At 39.1% G+C, this 19295-nt stretch overlaps 1 protein-coding gene across 7 annotated transcripts in view; it reads right to left on the reverse strand.

The window, feature by feature from the left end:
• The window catches only part of FER (FER tyrosine kinase), a 427785-nt gene that overhangs the window by 283613 nt on the left and 124877 nt on the right, over window positions 1-19295 (reverse strand). For all 7 annotated transcript variants that reach the window (XM_062212305.1, XM_062212302.1, XM_062212303.1 and 4 more), the window contains one exon: window positions 17832-18021. In XM_062212305.1, the coding sequence (XP_062068289.1) occupies window positions 17832-18021 (190 nt within the window). The remainder of the gene's footprint in view (window positions 1-17831; window positions 18022-19295) is intronic.

Raw genomic sequence — 19295 nt, forward strand, 5'->3', positions numbered from 1 at the left:
CCAAGCAGGTACAAGGGCCCAAGGACTTGGGCCATCCTCTACTGCATTCCCAGGCCATAGCAGAGAGCTGGACTGGAAATGGAGCAGCTAGGACTAGCGCCGCCCCGAAAGATTATTTTAATAATATTCATTTTTCTTAAGTTCTATTTATTTATTTGAGAGACAGTTATAGACAGAGACAGGGAGAGACAGGTATCTCTCTCAGGCTCTCCCCCTCTCTCTGTAGTTCTTTCAAATAAATAAATCTTTAAAAATTAAATGAGTTGGGGCTGGTGCTGTCGTGCAGTGGGTTAATGCCCTGGCCTGAAGTGCCAACATCTCATATGGGTGCCGGTTCTAGTCCCGGCTGCTCCACTTCTGATCCAGCTCTCTTCTGTGGCCTGGGAAAACAGTAGAAGCTGGCCCAAGTCCTTGGGCCTCTGTACCCCCGTAGGAGACCTGGAAGAAGCTCCTGGCTCCTGGCTTCGGATCAGCACAGCTCTGGCCATTGCAGCCAATTGGGGAGTGAACCAACGAATTGAAGATCTCTCTTTCAAGATCTCTCTTTCTCTCTCTCTCTCTCTCTCTCTCTCTCTTTCTCTCTCTCTCTCTCTCTCTCTCTCTCTCTACCTCTCCTCTCTCTGTGTAACTATGACTTTCAAATAAATAAAATAAATCTTTAAAAAAAAAAGAAAATAGAAACAGCACTAAAAATAGAAAATAATTATAAGAGATGGGGTATTTTAACAGTAACACAAAAGAAGCCAATGGTGGGTATTTTCTTTCCCAATACTGTCATCCACTGGCCTGCCAGACACTTTCTTCCTTGATTAAATCTACGGCCAATGGTTTAAGATTATTTTCTTTCCAGCTCAATCCCTGAACAATTGTGAACAATTGTGAACAATTGTGAACAATTCCTACACCCCAGGATACAAAGATCCTTGGAAGTCTTTATCTCCTGCAATGCTCAGCCATGCACAATGTCAGCAACACATTCCGCCATTTGTAACTGAGAACTTACCAGTGAGAACTGCTTCACTGGCAACATTTCAGGCCACAAATGACAACTTCTTATAAACCTCTAACTAATTTATTCCGACTTCACCTGTTCTTAAACTGAAACGATACAACCAGCCCTCTAACATGCCTAATTTTTGTCCTAAGTCTTCATCACTGCTATCTCCCCTGCCATGCCTTTCTTTCCCCTCCCTCTTTCTGTGGTTATCAAAAACATCTGGTGATATGGGCCAGATAGCTTAAACCCTGTAGGCAGGGCATTTTGTAAAATTTGGTGTTTACCATGAAAGCCACAGGAGTCACTGTAGCCATTCTTGGGAGTGCCAGTATAGTCAGATTTGCTCTGATTTGAAATCTTCAAAGATTACTTTGGCTGGGGCAGGCGTTTTAGCACAGTGGGTTAAGTGGGTTAAGCTGCTAAGGACACCTGCATCCCACATCAGAGTGCCTGGAATTGAGTCCTGCCTCTGCTTCTGGTCCAGCTGCCTGGACAGCAGCAGATGACGCTCCAAGTACTTCAGTCCCTGCCACCTATATGGGAGACCACAATGGAATTCCTTCTCATGGCCTGGACTTAGCCAAGCCCCAGTTGTTGCAGGCATTTGAGGAGTGAACAAGTGGATGGAAGATCTCATTCTCTCTCTCTCTGTCACTCTGTCTTTCTAATAAATTCTTTTTTTTTTTTTTTTTAAGACAGGCAGAGTTAGACAGTGAGAGAGAGAGAGACAGAGAGAAAGGTCTTCCTTTTTCCGTCGGTTCACCCCCCTTAAGTGGCTGCTACGGCCAGTGTGCTGCGGCCGGCGTGCTGCGCCGATCCGAAGCCAGGAGCCAGGTACTTCTCCTGGTCTCCCATGCGGGTGCAGGGCCCAAGGACTTGGGCCATCCTCCACTGCCTTCCCGGGCCATAGCAGAGAGCTGGCCTGGAAGAGGGGCAACCGGGATAGAATTCGGTGCCCCAACTGGGACTAGAACCCGGTGTGCCGGCGCTGCAAGGCAGAGGATTAGCCTGTTAAGCCACGGCGCCGGCCCAAATAAATTCTTAAATTGAATAAATAAACACTAAAAAAAAAGAAGACATGCTGTTGCTAATTTTAAAAACCAGATCAATTTTGTTGCAGTGAAAAACAGGTTGGAAGGAATCCACTATGAAGTGATAGAAAGTTAAATTACTCATTCTTTTCTTTTTTTTTTTAAAGATTTATTTTATTTATTTGAAAGACAGAGTTACAGAGAGAGGTAGAGACAGAGAGAGAGAGGTCTTCCATCCACTGGTTCACTCCCCAGATGGCTGCGAACGGCCAGAACTGTGCCAATACGAAGCCAGGAGCCAGGATCTTCTTCCGGGTCTCCCATGTGGGCTGGGGCCCAAGGACTTGAGCCATCCTCCACTTCTTTCCCAGGCCACAGCAGAGAGCTGGATCAGAAGAGGAGCAGCCAGGACTAGAACGGGCGCCCATATGGGATGCCAGCGCTTCAGGCCAGAGCTTTAACCCACTGTGCCACAGCGCCGGCCCCACTCATTATTTTCTAATTGTATTTCTTAGCCATTACTTTCATTACTAGTGGGGTTGAAATTTTTTATGTTTTCATTAAAGATGATATTGATTATGAATTTTTCCTTCATGCTTTTTGTACACTTTTAATTAGTGCATTACTTCTTTAAAAAGCAATTTGGATGATCTGGTTGTAAGTTTACACACATTAATTTTGTCATGATTGCAGCACATATTATTCTGCATTTTAACTCCTTTTATTTTCCATTATAGAAAATTTTCATTTCTATTCCCTTTTAGTAGTTCTGTGGCTTTTTTGTATATTGGAGAATTTAAGTTTTCTGTAATTCATTATTTATGTAGCATGAGCTGAAGATCTACATTTATCAAATATATAGAATAATATTGTTTTCCTGAAAATTGTCTAGTATTACTATCATATATGTATGTTACACACACACACAATTATATATCTGCATATGTGTGTGTATATGAGCTTCTTTGGACTAAGTAGTCTCTATCAGTTTATGTGAGTATTCTTGTTTCTTAACTATGCTATTTTAAAAAATGTAATCTTCTGGTTGTTCAATTGTTATTTTTCTAGTCTAAATAAAGATAAAAGAATCTGAATTTTTTTATATTCTTCTTGTAGCCTTGTACAACACCTACCACACATTAAAAAAAAAAAAAAAAAAAGCAGAAGTGCAGCGGATTTGTTCTCAGTTGTTTCCTCTTCCCAGGATCAAGTGATTTTGTAAGCAATCTCGAGTAATTTTCGGAAGGACTTAGCCCCTATCCTCTGAGAACTCCAGATATATTCTGATAGAAAAAAAACTCCTTCCTTAGCCTAAGATCTCATTTTGCAAAGTAAACCAGTGATTCTGAAAATTAATAATTGAGCCTTAATCTTTTAAATACTAACACTGAAAAATAGTTTTCTTCAGAATATTGTAATAAATAGCAAAATTTATTAGAAGTTAAAATTCATTAGGCATCAAATGAAGCGATAAATCATAATATTCCCATAGCCTCTTTATGAAATCTTTCAATTAAATAAAAGAAAGTAGTATGTCATAGTTTTCAAAATTCATAAATACAAAACTCCTTCTCTGGGAGCATATTTGAACATCTACTCACATTTAATCTCAAAGATCACATCTCAAACATAAATTGTAAGATAAACTTCATTCAATTTAACAGAGAGATGAGCAACTAACAGAGATGAGTGACTACATTGTATAACCTGGGAAATTCAGATTGAAGGAAATAAAGTAATTTTGAGTTTTTTAAAAAAACTTCAAATATGTTATACAATGGCTATATACCAAGTAATTATTTTTTCACTGATTTATATTTAATCAGTAAAAAAAAAAAAGATTAGCATTGCGGTACATCAGTTAAGCAGTCACTTGTGACACCAGCATCCCATAGCAGAGTGCTGATTCAAGTCCCACTGCTGGCTGCTCTGCCTCTGACCCAGTCCTGGCTAATGCATGTGGGAAGGCAGCAGAGGATGGTCCAATTTCTTGGGCCTCTGCCATCCACGCAGGAGACCAGAATGCAGTGCCTGACTCCTGGCTTCAGCCTGTCCCACACCTGCCTGCTGCAGCCATTAAAGGAGTGAACAGAGGTATCTTTTCCCTTCTCTCCCTTTCTCTCTGTTGCTATTTCAAATAAGTAAATACATATATATTTTTAAAAACTATAGGAAAAAAGGATTGTATTCATTTATTCATATAACATTTTTAGCAATTTTATTCCTTAATAATTATAACAAATTAGTCATATATTTAATTTTTTTCTTTTCAGGTAATTAAACTTCTCAATATATTGTACTCTCAAACATTGTACCTGCAGTAAGCTAAATTATCTTAGTCCAAAGTTTTGAGGGTTTTTTTTTCCCTAATTTTTTTTTTTTTTTTTTTTAATTTTTACAGGCAGAGTGGACAGTGAGAGAGAGAGAGACAGAGAGAAAGGTCTTCCTTTGCCGGTGGTTCACCCTCCAATGGCCGCCGCGGTAGCGCGCTGCGGCCGGCGCACCGCGCTGATCCAAAGGCAGGAGCCAGGTGCTTCTCCTGGTCTCCCATGGGGTGCAGGGCCCAAGCACTTGGGCCATCCTCCACTGCACTCCCGGGCCACAGCAGAGAGCTGGCCTGGAAGAGGGGCAACTGGGACAGAATCCGGCACCCCGACCGGGACTAGAACCCAGTGTGCCGGCGCCGCTAGGCGGAGGATTAGCCTATTGAGCCACGGCGCCAGCCTTTTTTCCCTAATTTTTAACTAACAAAAAGAATGAATGCCAGTTCATATGCCCTCCATCAGTTAGGTAACCAGTTAATTTAGAAAGAAAATTACACTAAGAAAATCTAATTAATGTGTTTATGTAACTAATGTACTAACTAATGTTATTAATAAAAATTATTTTCTTAATGAGCTAAAATGTTTTATTAAATTTAACTTTTTGAAAAACTTATTTGAGGGACCAGCAGTGTGGCTCAGCAGACTAGGACACCGCCTGCAACACCAGCATCCCATCTGTTGATGGCCTGGGAAAGCAGCAGGGGATTGCCCAAATGCTTGGGCCCCTGCACCTGTGTGGGAGATGCAGCAGAAGCTCCTGGCTCCTGGCTTCAGAGGAGCTTCTGGCTTCAGACTGGCCCAGCTCCAGCCATTGCAGACATTTGGGGAGTGAACCAGTGGATGGAAGACCTCTCTTTCTGTGTCTCTCCCTGCCTCTCTCTCTGTGTCTGTTTGTAACTCTGCCTCACAAGTGAATAAAATAATCTTTTTAAAAAAATTATTAGAAGATTCCAAGATGGCATAATAGGGAATAGGTATACTGCAGTAGGCTGGGTAAGAATAGTTTTTGTGGGTTTTTTTTGTTTTTTTTTTTTTTTTAAATGGAGGAAGTACATTCTCAGGGGAGAGTTAGAGAGAAAACTGCAATGGAAATTCTACAGAAGGAAGAGGGATGCTGTGGATCTGCGTGGAAGGTGTGGATGTACAGCAATAAGCACAGACGCAACTTCAGAAACCTAGAGCTGGACAAAGCATCAGCTTTGAAGAGTGAGGTGACATCAGACTGCAGTGGCCTGTACCACTGGCAGACTACACTGCCTTTGAGTCTGGCTTGGAGCCCTTAATGCTGACAGGGTTCTTGCTAACCCAGCAAAAAAGCAGCACACATTTCTCTCTCCCCATCCCTGCAACAGTGAGCCCAGCAACCAGCTGAGAGAGGGAGGATGCTCCTTCTGACATAACTAGCAGCAATGGCAGCTCTTGTGCATGTGCCCAGCAACAAGCCGGGACAAGACAGCATCTTGTCAGCAGTGGTGGCCCAGCAGCTCGGGCATGTGCAGCCGGCAACAGGTGGGGAGAAGCAGCAATTCTGACATCAGAACTAGCTGCAGAGGCTCTTGTGCATGCCGGGCAACCACCAGGAAAACGAGTATGGGCTGCAGCCAGTGGCTCTTGTGCACGCCTGTGATCCAAGGATTTAACCAGAGGGAAAAATTCACATTCCCCATTGACTTTGAGTCTGGCTGGGAGGCCTAACAGGGGGCTGGGCACCCACATAGGACTGCGAGGTGCCCCTAGCCTCTCAACATATCACAGGTTTCAGGGCTCAAACCACCTAGGGGGAGCACCCAGAGGCAGCAGGCTCTTGGAACATCTCTGCCTTTCCGTACAGGCCAGGCTAGCAGGGAAGAGCAGGTCCTCTGTACCCCGTGACTGGGGGAGCCTTGTGTGTTGAGACTGTAGGAACTCTGTGACTACATGAGAGGGCACAGGGTGTAGCTGGGTCTCTGGGCAATCACTGTGAGGTGCTCCACACGCTCAGAGCTCCCTGATTACCTGGGACGGGATGGGTCATCGCTGTGGGATCCATGCTCACACTGAAGAGTACACAGATCCTTTGTAGGATTCATGGGCAATGCAGATGAGTATTGCATCCACTGTGGGCTAACATCTGGGCATTGATCACCTTGTAAGAGGTGAGGATGTGATCACGCCAACAGAGGTACTAAACCCTTCTTCCTGCTGAGAGATCTATCACGCCCAACTTGGGTGTCATGTAAAATGTAATGGTTAGGAGCGCAACTGACATTTTGCGATTCGATGACTGTTTGCAGCCCTTGTCTCTACCATTGAGGAACAGTGTTTTTTTCTTCAAACTAAAACCAAAAAACAAAGTACTTGGGCTATAAGGAAATGATTTAGAATGAGGTCCAAACTGAATGGCACACACTATCCAATTCCCAACTAAACAACCTTAGATGAGACTCTGGGTTGGCTGGTTTTTGCTTTGTTTTGCTTTCAATTTATAAAATATGTGTAATAATGGTCTCTAATCAGGACTGTTTCAAATGTGAAATAGTGCATATAAAGTGTTTAAAATGGGACATAGTATATAAATTAAAGTCCCATCTATATTAGCCATTATCATTGTTATTATTTCTCAAGCTTATCATTCAGACAACTAAATCCTAATGACCTTAAATAGTCAGCATGAAAAAACAACTTGACCTTGTCAGAATGTCCTCCTGTCAGTCTCCTGGTCACAGAGGCCAAGTCAACCTGTGAACAAAGAGTTCCTGGGCCTGTGACACCTGCTGTCCCCTCCCCCTTGCTGTATGTGCACCCTTGTTCTCCAAGAAGTTGAACAAGGATGGTCTCAGCCAGGAGACAGATGAGTGCAGTCTGCCGCAAGCATCCAGTCTCATCCTACCTGTCTGTGCCTGTCACCTTGTCAGTAAAGACTGAGGGACTTGTTAGACGTATAGAAAATCAGAAAAGGGGAAATCCAAGAAGGGAAATCTAAGCCTTGATTCCATGAGTTTCCAAGTATGGTGAGAGACAACCAAGGTTGTCTGTCTTTGAACCCACAGCAAACATCTACTGCCTAATCATCCATTGGAAAACCAAGTTTAGGGTGCCAGAGCTGTGGCATGATGGGTATGCCATAGCCTGTTGTGCCAGCATCCCATATGGGTGCCAGTTCAAGTCCTGGATGCTCCACTTCCAATCCAGCTCTCTGCTATGGCCTGGGAAGGTAGTAGAAGGTGGCCCAAGTCTTTGGACCTCTGCATCCACAAGGGAGACCCAGAAGAAGCTCCTGGCTCCTGGCTTAGGATCAGCCCCAGCTCTGGCTGTTGCAGCCATATGGGGAGTGAATCAGCAGATGAAAGACTCTCTCTCTCTCTCTCTCTCTCTCTCTCTCTCTCTGCCTCTCTATAAATCTGCCTTTCAAATAAAAAAATAAATCTTCCATTAAAAAAAAGACAAAAGAAGCTAATTGAGAAGAACTCCTTTTGAAAAAATGTTGTATGACATCTCACTCAGAACTAAAATGCTATGCTAGGGACCAGTACTGTGGCGTAGTGAGTAAAGCCACTGCCTGCAGTGCCAGCATTCCATATGGGTGCTGGTTCAAGTCCTGGCTGCTCCACTTCTGATCCAGCTCTCTGTTAATGTGTTGGAAAGCAGCAGAAGATGGCTCAAGTCCTTGCGCCCCTGTACCCATATGGGAGACCCGGAAGAAGCTACAGACTTCTGGCTTTGGATCAGCCCAGCTCCAGCCATTGCGGCCATCTGGGCAATGAATTAGCAGATGGGAAGACCTCTCCTCCCTCTGCCTCTGCCGCTGCCTTTCTGTAACTCTGCCTCTCAAATCAATAAATCTGTGTTAAAAATGTATGGTAATGACAAAAAAAATCACTATCATCTCTGTGATACCCAACCAAATGGTAACCATATAAAGATGGTAGTAGTTTACTAAGTGAAAGACACTTCTCTTTTTGCTTTACATGTATAAACTTAACTATTCCTCACAAGAAAGCCACAGCAGGTAAAACTGTAATCTCATTTTACACACTGCGAAATGAGGGCAAGAAATTCCTAACTAATTAACACTGTACAATTGCAAAGTGGTAGACCTGGGATTCAAAGCCCTTCAGCCACAGCTTGAGAATAATGATTCTATCATAAACACACACTAAGCATTATCTCTGCAATGCTATCACCATGAAAGAATACCACTGCCACATATATTTATTTATTTAGTGATATATGTGATAAAACACAATTGTAACAAACCATTTAAAAATGAAGTGGCATCAATTTTCACCTGCCTTTGATATTCTATTCTTATTCTCTATGTAATGAATATTTGCTGAGTATTACATCTAAGTACTGCTAGACATATACACAAGTCAAAATGCAGTCAACTTCCAACTGTTATATCAATCACTTGTGCACCATCTTGCCCTCTAAATCCTACAGCAGGATATAATTCCATTCCATCTTTGACTCACTCATTCCACAAAATCCCAATGCATAATGCATAATCTTCATGTACCAAGTAATCATCAACTGCTCACTGAAGCCTGAAGAATGAATGAATCTCAGTAATTTTTAAATTTTTTCATCATAATAAATACTTAGTTCTCAACTAATATTATTTTCTCACTCTTTAATATATCATTTTAGAACTGGTTCAGCCATGGTTATTTTGTTAAGAAATTCATAATTAAAAAGACAAATTTGAAATATGTACACATCTATATTTTATAAAATCAAATGAAAAAGTGACATTCCATTTATTTATTTTGCCCTGTATATTCACTGCATATACACAAGATATGAGTATACATAATAGTTAAATACATAAGTTGAAAAACACTTTGAAAATGTTCTTAGTCTTACACTCTTCTCTGTATACTGCCATTCGCTAAGACTTCACATTAGCATTTATCTTAGATATTTAAAGAAAGAAATGCACTCGATGGTGAAAAGAGAAGAAACTTCAATGATGTTATCAATATTACACTTCAGTTTATTTCAGTTCATTTTAGTGCTCTAAGCATAAAACTGAAATATCAGACACTGTTATTGGGTTATTACTGAGTTATAATGACAGATAAATTTTAGTCAACAAATATTTTCTTGGCTGAAAATGTAACAAAACACTATTTTATTACTACTGCTATTCAACTAAGTAAAACTAACTCAAGAGGAGATATAAATATACACTATGTGTTAGTATAGCAAAAGGGCATAAACAAAATATGTAATTCCAAAAACATCAAAGGAAAGGCAAATGTCTTATAAAATAGCTAAACTTATTTCAAAAGTAGATCCTCTTTATACATGTGGTGCCATAAATTCTAGATATATTTGAAATATAAGAGATTCTTTCAATAAAAATTATAACATATTTGGTCCAAAGCACATGCTGTTATAAAGTAAAATAACTCAATTATTCCAGATTGACAAAGAAGTCCAATTCATCAATTCAAGAGATAGCATTTGAAAACCTATCATGTTCCTGTAACTAGACAACTAAGAAACAAACAGGAAGAAATGTTTCATTGCACCGTTGTCCCTTCAGGAGGCTCCTAGAAAGGGGTTTAGGACACTATTTTCAGAGATATCTCATTTCAAAGGCTATTTCCCTTCTTGGACACTTTAAATAAAAGGCTCAGAAAATCCTTGCAGTCAATATTACTGTTTCTTTTGACTTCAATCCAACATGCCCCAAATTCTGGACTCACTTCTTCTTGGAACACGTCTTATTAGTCCACAAAGTAGTGGAATATATATGTGCAGAAAATAATAAATTCACCTGATCTAAATCATCAAATTAACCTAATTCTCAGAGCAGCACTTCTGCCAGCCCAACACAATATCTTTACTACCAGAGTTAGAAGTGCCCTCCATAAATTTTCAGTGCACGCCACTTTTTGAATTAAGGAAGGGCCTCGAGATACTCTCTCTAAACAAAAGACAGTCTCCAAACTAAAGACACACATTCCATAATTTGTTTCTTCCTCTTTAATAGAATACTGCACAGTTCAAACAAATTTAGCCCCTTCCAGTAGTCTTTGAGCTTCAGAGTGTAACAAAAGACTATCTTCCCAACGTAGTCATAACTGTTAGAAACACATTCAAGTTGGGGAAAGTAATGTAAACCTTTGTAAATAAGGCAACATTATGACTGATGGTTCTGAAAAGTCACCCTGTTAGTACATCAATTTTTTACATTTTTTATTTATATAAGGTGAACATATTTCATATATACAGATTTAGGAAAACAGAGATACTTCCCACCCTGCCCTCTCTCTCACACACTCCCACCCTCCCAATCTCCTTCCTTTCTTATTTTTTCTTTTAATTTTTACAATGACATACTTTCATTTTATTTTATAATCATAAGCTTAACCCTCCACTAAGTAAAGAATTCAACAAAAAGTAATGTGAAAAAAAAAATTGTTCCTTAACAATAGAGACAAGGACTGTAAACAATAATCAAACCTCAAAATGTCAATTTCACTCATATGCATTACATTGTTTTGTACTCTATTAGTTACCACAGATCAGGGAAAACATATGATATTTGTCTTTTGGGGACTGGTTTATTTCACCAAGTATAATGGTTTCCAGTTACATCCATTTTGTTGCAAAAGACAGGAGTCCATTCTTTTTACAGCTGAGTAGTGCTATCACATAGTGCTATCACATTTTCTCTATCCAGTCATTGGTTGATGGACATCTGAACTGATTCCATATCTTAGTTATTGTAGATTGAGCTGCAATAAATATGGGGGTACAGATAACTCTTTCATATGCTGATTTCTTTTGGGTAAATTCTCAGGAAAGAGATGGCTGGGTCATATAGTAGATCCATTTTCAGATTTCTGAGAAATCTCCATACTGTCATCCACAATATCTGTACTAGTTTACATGCCTACCAACAGTGTATTAGGGTGTTTTCCCCATATCCTCACCAATATCTATTGTTTTTTGATTTCTGTATGATAGCCATATTCTAACTGGGTTGAGGTGAAACCTCACTGTGGTTTTTATTAGCATTTCTCCAATGGCTAGTGATGCTGAGCATTTTTTCATGTATCTGTTAGCCACTTGAATTTCCTCTCTTGAAAAATGTCTGTTTAAATCCTCTGCCCATTTTTTAACTGGATTGTTTTGTTGTTGAGTTTCTTGAGCTCTATCTTGCAATCCTTTCTTCACTAGACTTCAAGGACATCAGATTGTCTTACTTTCTTTTTTTTTTTTTTTGTTTTTGTTTTATTTATTTTTTTTAACTTTTATTTAATGAATATAAATTTCCAGTGTACAGCTTATGGATTACAATGGCTTCCCCCTCCCATAACTTCCCTCCCACCCGCAACCCTCCCCTCTCCCACTCCCTCTCCCCTTCCATTCACATCAAGATTCATTTTCAATTCTCTTTATATACAGAAGATCAATTTAGTATAAAAATTTCAACAGTTTGCACCCACATAGAAACACAAAGTGAAACATACTGTTTGAGTACTAGCTATAGCATTAAATCAAAATGTACAGCACATTAAGGACAGAGATCCTACATGAGAAGCAAGTGCACAGTGACTCCTGTTGTTGACCCAACTAATTGACACTCTAGTTTATGGCGCCAGTAACCACCCTAGGCTCCCGTCATGAGTTGCCAAGGCTATGGAAGCCTTCCAAGTTTGCCGACTCTGCTCATATTTAGACAAGGTCATAAAAGACAGAGTGAGGATAGTAACCAATGATCCTAAGAGTGGCATTTACCAGGTCTGAACAATTATACAGCATTAAGTGGGGAAGAGGACCATCAGTACACACAGGTTGGGAGTAGAGCCATTGGTGGTAGAGTAGAGGCTATGATTACAAAGGAATGAGGCCCAAGTATGCTAGACAGGGTCTAGAACAAAGGACAGAGTCATTATTAGAGGAGCTAAGAAAGGTGCTGTCTAAGCTACAACTAAGTTTTCTGATTGAGAGGCAAATAGAACCTGACAGAAGGGGCTTGATAATAATTTGTTGGGCTTTAGGCCTTGTAAGTTAAGAGGCCCAGACCTATCTATCTCTTCACATAGATTGTCTTACTTTCTACTCCCTCATTGGCTTGTCCTTTTCAGTCTGTTCCACTGATTCCTCCTCTTCTCCTGGACCTCTTAATTGGAGGTATCCCAGACTTCAGGCCTTATTCCTCTTTTCTATACTACATCATAAGGTGTCCCCCCAAAATCAAACAGCTTTAAGTATCATCTGATGCCTACAGTTTTCAAATTTGACCAAAATCATGTTCCTGAACTCCAAGACCCATACCTAAATTTCTACTGATTTGTGTTTTGAAAGATCAACTGAAGATGCAATTTTCCTCATCAAAGCTGCTTTACCTGTAGTCTTTCCATTTCACTCAAAACCAATTTTATTCTTCCAAAGGTCTAGCTAGAAATCATAAAATCATCCTTGACTCCTTTCCCATACTGTACATCCACAGGAAATTGCATAGGCTCAGTCTTTAAAATATATCCAGAAGCTAAAAACTTGTCACTTCCAGTGTTACCATCCTTGTTCAAATTCTTATCTTCTATCACCTGAGTGACTGCAATAATCTCTCTCTCCATAAATATATTTTCCATACAGTTTCAATAGCGACCATTTAACTCCAAAGTGAGCCTGTCATTCCTCTGTTAACTAGCCAAACCCTCTTTCACTCAGTGGAAGGCCATAATCCTTAATTTTGACCTATAAGGGCCCCAGATCTGTTCCCATTACTTCTCTCAGTTCATTCCCTATACCCTCATCTTTCCTTCCACTTCTTCTCTGCTATACTTTGAACCCTACAGACATGCTCTTGAATTCTAATCTTTACGATGTACTCTCTGGCTGGAATGCTCTTTGCCCAGAAATTTAAGTGGCTTATTAGCCCCCAGTTTTTCAACTCTTTGTTCAAATGTCACTTTCTCAATCAATAACGGTTACCCTGATTCAATTTAAAATTGACCCCAGGGTCAGGTGTTTGGCATAGCCGGTAAGATACTGCTCAGGACACCCACATCCCATATGGAAATGCCAGGGTTCAAGAGCCAGCTCTGCTTCTAATTCCAGTTTCCTGGTAATTCACACCCTAGGAGGCAATGGATGACTGCCCAAGTACTTAGGTTCCTGCCACCCATGTGGGAGACTTGAACTGAATTCTGGGCTCCTGGTTTCAACCCGGCCCAGCTCCAATTGCTGGGGAGTGAATCAGTAGATAAAAGATTCCTCTCTTCCTCTCTCTCTCTCTCTCTCTGCCTTTCAACTAAAAAAAAAAAATGAAAATAAACAATTTTTTTAGAAAGAAAAATAAAGTTGGATCTCAATCTTTGATATGCTAAACCAACAGCACTCTACCCTGCTCTGATTTTATTCCCTGACACTGATCACCTTCCAACACAATACGTAATTCCCTATTTGATAACCTTCATCACAGAATATAGTTTCTAAGAGAGGAGGGCTTATTATTATTATTATTATTAATAATTACTGATATATCCCAAACATCTAGAAATGCACTTGACACACATAGCAACTCAAAGATTTACTTGAATAAATAAATAAATAACTACATAAACACAATGAAAAATTACTATGAGGTAGGCCTTCGGCACAGCAGTTAAGAGGCCGCCTGAACTGCTCATGTCCCATATCAAAGTCCAGAGTTCACTCCTCTGCTTCCCAACCAGGTTCCTGCTAATGCACACCCTGGCAGGCAGCAGGTCATGGCTCAGTGCTTACATCCCTGCTGCCCGGGTCGGAGAGTCAGGTGAAACTCTAAGTTCCTAGATTTGGCCCTGCCTGTAACTGATATTTCATGAGTACATCAGTGGATAAAAGGTATTTCTCCTTCCTTCCCTCTCTCCTCCCCCCACCAATATTATTCCTCCTTCCCTTGCTTCTTCAAAAAATTACTGTGTAACACTTAATATTTGTCACTTTTCTCTATATTTTGTGCAAAATTATACCTTGGGGAAAGAAAACAATATTAGAAGGATGATCTGCCCTGACAGAGATGACACATTATCTGCTTCTACAAAAAGTTGGAATTTTTGTAAAATAACAGAGCCAAAATTTAGAGAGCCAAAATAAACATCAATACATCTAAGAATGTGACTATATAATCCTAACCCTGATTATACATCTGAATCAAAGACTGAAATCTTTATAAGAATGTGCAATCCATGGCCCATTCAATGCTACAATCCTCTGAAAGCACTCTTCCACACAAGTATTCACCACTGAAGAGAAGCTATTTTGTTTGCCACCACCAGTAACTAGGATTGCGTGACACAGTTCATTTTCTCTCCTACTTTTAAATCAATGTTTGGGACAAGTTTTCACAAATTTCCAATACATATTTAAATTCCAATATATATTTAAGTTAGTTCTTCTAATTCTCCAATATTCAACCAAATTCCTCTTGTTGGAATTTTATACTTATGAAGATGAAATTTATAAAGAGGGAATAGCAACAGAACTGCAATATTAATTGAGGCTTTTCTTGAATTACTATTCATAAAACCTCATTTAAAGAGTCTTTGGGGGAAAATAATTTAAATCTAATTTAATAATTTTATTTTTTCAAGTAAATTGAAAAGTAATATTCTAGTTATTAATTGAGAAAATTTAATTATGCAAAGAGTTCACTGATATATGTGGGAGTATTAAGTTTTAAGAAGTGTGCATTGCAAATATTTCCACTTGCTTTATAAAGCAAATTGTAAATCTATTAATGGGCATCAATTTGTTAGGTGCCCTATCTGAATTACAAAACATTAATTTTTACTTCAAATTACATATCTTATAGAATTATTTTGTAAAATTGATAAGTTACACATTTAAAAGACTCAGTAAATTTTAATTTTTTTCAGCTATGACTGTTCTAGACCAGGGATGAGGAATGTCCAGCTCAAAGGTTGTATAAGGCCTGCGAAATCATTTGGTCTAGCCCTGACAAGACAACTGCAAGTAGGACTCAAAATTCAATAAACCTATAGCAGGCTAATCTGTAGCTGATAATTTTGTATGGCCCATGAATGATGTTATAAATATCTAAGTGACCCTTGGCAGAAAAAGATCCCCCATTCCTGCACTGTTGGGTTTTTTTTTTAGTTTTAAATTTATTTCTTGAAATTTTTTCTTTTAAAATAACGCAGAAAAGTGTAAAGAATCAATCAGCACATACAGATTTAGCAATGTGTAACATTTTGTCATATTTATGTCACTTGAGATATAATGTATATGTACATACATATACAAACATACATACTATTTCCTAAGGCAGGGGCAGAAATATTAATATCACCCCACATCGGATTCATAACAAAAATCTTAAAATGGAGAAAGACTTTTATGTTATTATGAAAAGTGTATAATTCAGTGGAGACAACATTTATAAATATCATTGACTTACTAAAGGCCTTACTTCAATGAATAGATAAGACATATTTAGAATTACCATTGCAATTTTTTAAAGTAAATTGGATGAAATGAAATATGCAGCAGTGCTTTGTAAAAATTTACAAGACATCATCACCATTTAATAAATGAGTATAAGAGAGGAGCCTGAAGATGCCAGAAGGCAGGTTGCTATCTTAAGTTGTATTAGGAGTATACCTTCTCTCTGAAACATTGCTAATTCAGTTCAATTGTTGAACAAAGGTTTTTCTTCAATGATTACGAAAGATAAAACTCCAAAGACTGTAAGTTCTTTATAAGAAGTAATTATTATATTATTTTAAATTTAAAAGCTAAGTTTTTAATCATGTTATCAAGTGGAGATTGCTATAATGATGCAAACATGGGTTATCTGCATATAAAAATTATTATGAAATTTTAACCAATGTGCCACTAGATCAAGCCATTGATTAACCAACTCCACAACTACATGGGGACAGGGAGATGTGAGGGGTCTTCAAAATGTTAATGGAAAAATATATATGGGAAAACAAGTGCAATTTTCTAGAAAAGCCAAGTTAAAGAAAAACCTTGAAAGGCACCTCTCAAAGAGTGCATATATGCAAGTTAGTTCTCAAGAATCATAAAGCGATCCGGCACCATGGCTCAACAGGCTAATCCTCCACCTGTGGCGCCAGCACACCGGATTCTAGTCAAGGTCAGGGTGCCGGATTCTGTCCCAGTTGCCCCTCTTCCAGGCCAGCTCTCTGCTATGGTCCCGGAGTGCAGTGGAGGATGGCCCAAGTGCTTGGGCCCTGCACCCCATGGGAGACCAGGAGAAGCACCTGGCTCCTGCCTTTGGATTAGCGCGATGCGCCGGCCACAGCGCACAGGCTGCGGCGGCCATTGGGGGTGAACCAACGGCAAAGGAAGACCTTTCTCTCTGTCTCTCTCTCTCTGTCCACTCTGCCTGTCAAAAAAAAAGAATCATAAAGCGAGAGAGGAAATCTAAGTGGGTCTTTGGTATTTTACTAAGATTGCTAACAGTAGGAAAGTAAAAGAGAGCAAAGAATAATTCACAATTCACAAAGTGTTCTATGGATTAGTATGGCTCATTTAATTATAAAGCTAGCAATAATCACAAGAGTTTAAAGACTTCTATTCATTTCCATGTTTATCACATTTTCAGAGTCTTTTTTTCTTATGCAGACATCTGAACTCATTTAACAATTAAATGTTATTATTTAGAACCACATAAACTAAAAATTAGCAAAATATGAGCTATAGCATCATGAACTATAACATAATTATACATCTATGGAGTATATCCAGGTACCCACAGGGGAAAAAAATGAGGACATGGTTCTAGTTTTCTTATTGCTGGCATTACTGACATAATGGGCTGGATAATCTCTTGTTAGGAGTAGGAAGGCAGGAGTTGCTCTATGCACTGAGGAACGCCAAGCAGCATCACTGTCCTCTACCCATTAGATATCAATAGCACTCACCAGCTCCAACTGCCAAAAAACATCTGGAGACATTACCAAAAATCCTGGGGAGGGCAAAATTGCCCCTGGTGAGATACAACAATATTCACAGAGACAGCCAGAATTCCTAAACAGTTACTACAGCTAAATGGAAAAAAAACTGAATTTCAAGTCTGTGAATTTGAATATATTTATCAATACTTTATATTTTGAAAATAAACTTTCCATCAGTCTCATTTAAAGTAGAAATACTGTTCTTAAGAAGAAACAAATTAATAAATAGCTCTCTCCTTATTTCTTACTTCTATCTTAAGAATAACACCCTACCTTCCTGCTGCCTCCCAGGATAAAAACGGCAGTCTTTGTTTTCAGTTTTGAAGGCAAGAGAAGAGTGTTTTTCCTCTGACTCTACAGATGGGTCCTGCAAGTGCTCTCCAGGTGACCTGAGGTGACTGACAAGTCTATGCATTTACAAACAAGTTAATAGGACCTGCATATTAACAAGAGTAATAATTTGTTATAGCAAACCGCAATTGATTTTGCATTCACTTATTACCTAGACACTACTTTTTCAACTTTCTCATTGGACTACTCATTGGCTTACCATCGATGTAACTGATCGTGCATCTTCTTCATAGTTTACTACTGGGGGTGGCTCTTTCCCATCATTTTCTTGTACTTTTTGTTCCAGTAATTCTTTTTGTGCTGCAAACTTTGCCTCAGTGCATCTCAGCTGCTGGACTGACTGCTTCAGCTCTTCAAGTGTCTGTTTTTGGCTTAGCAGAAGCACAATACTGAAAGAGAATAAGTTAAACATATTCAACTTCTTTAAAAAATAAAGACATTAAAGGAAACTATATATCCATAGCTCATACTTCAGCTGTATTTTGCTTCTTATAAGGGTCCTTCAAAATCATAAGAAATATGAAGCTAAAAAACTTTAAGTCATCACAGTAGTTACTAAATGTTAGCATTAACAAAATGGAAGGAAGTGCTTAGAAGCAAAAGCCAAATTCAAGATGCTTTCACAGATATAATGATTTATGGCACTCATTTTATTTTACAGCCTAACCACCTAACTCAGAGTGCAGACAATTAGGTCCAGAAGTGTAGGATCTAAAATGAATGAAAATGACAGAAGCAGAATCTTAAATTTACTTCAAATCTCAATGGTAATATGGATAGGGTCATATCTGCATGTAGAGGAAAATAAATCAAATCAAGGTGACCCCTGGCATCCAGTTGTATATTATGCTGTGAGGGATGTGTGCTCGAAGGCAGGGAAAGCTGTATGACAAAGAACAAGGGCTGGGCTGTGACTGACAAAACGACCATAGCATAAATCCCCAAATCGGTACAGTATCACCAACATATATATAACAGATTCACCATCACTCCTTTAGCAAACTACATGGGTCACATGTTGCCTTACTCTGACTTTTTAGTCCTGGGAGGCTGCCCTCAAAGAGAATTTCAAACTAATTCAAGTTCTTGAAATCCCAGGAAACCAAGTAATGGTGGTAGGAACACCTCGGTAAACACCCTCAGGTACAGAATATTAATATCTTAAAAGAACTGTACCACACACTGATGAAAGTTATTAATACATAACAGACAACAGATTAAAAATCAGGGAAACTCACAATTGGAGAATAAGGTCAGAGAAAACATTACCTTTTTAAAATGTAAGAAAGGATCAACATAAGCCAAGTATTCGTAAGCAGAAGTAACCCACACCAAGAGAGATTTATTTGAAAATACGCTCGATCAGCATTTTGACAACTATGTTCTAATACAATTAAGCATAGTGCAACTTCCATGACTGCTATAAAGGGAGATGCAATCCCCTCAGTTACACTACAATGACTTTTAGGCAAATGTCCTAACAAAAAAGCAGAGAACAGAGTGAAGTCTGGGGAAAAGAGAGTAAGTAAGAACATTTGTATGAGACCTAGCCAAGTCCAGAATATAGACCACTTTAACTAGTAAAATTCAGTAACTGCTAATTATCATATATATCATCATCAACCAACAATCTGTGACCCATGTTCTAAATCCAAACAGGTTT

The sequence above is a fragment of the Lepus europaeus genome, chromosome 15 (assembly GCF_033115175.1).
Source record: "Lepus europaeus isolate LE1 chromosome 15, mLepTim1.pri, whole genome shotgun sequence".
NCBI lineage: Eukaryota > Metazoa > Chordata > Mammalia > Lagomorpha > Leporidae > Lepus > Lepus europaeus.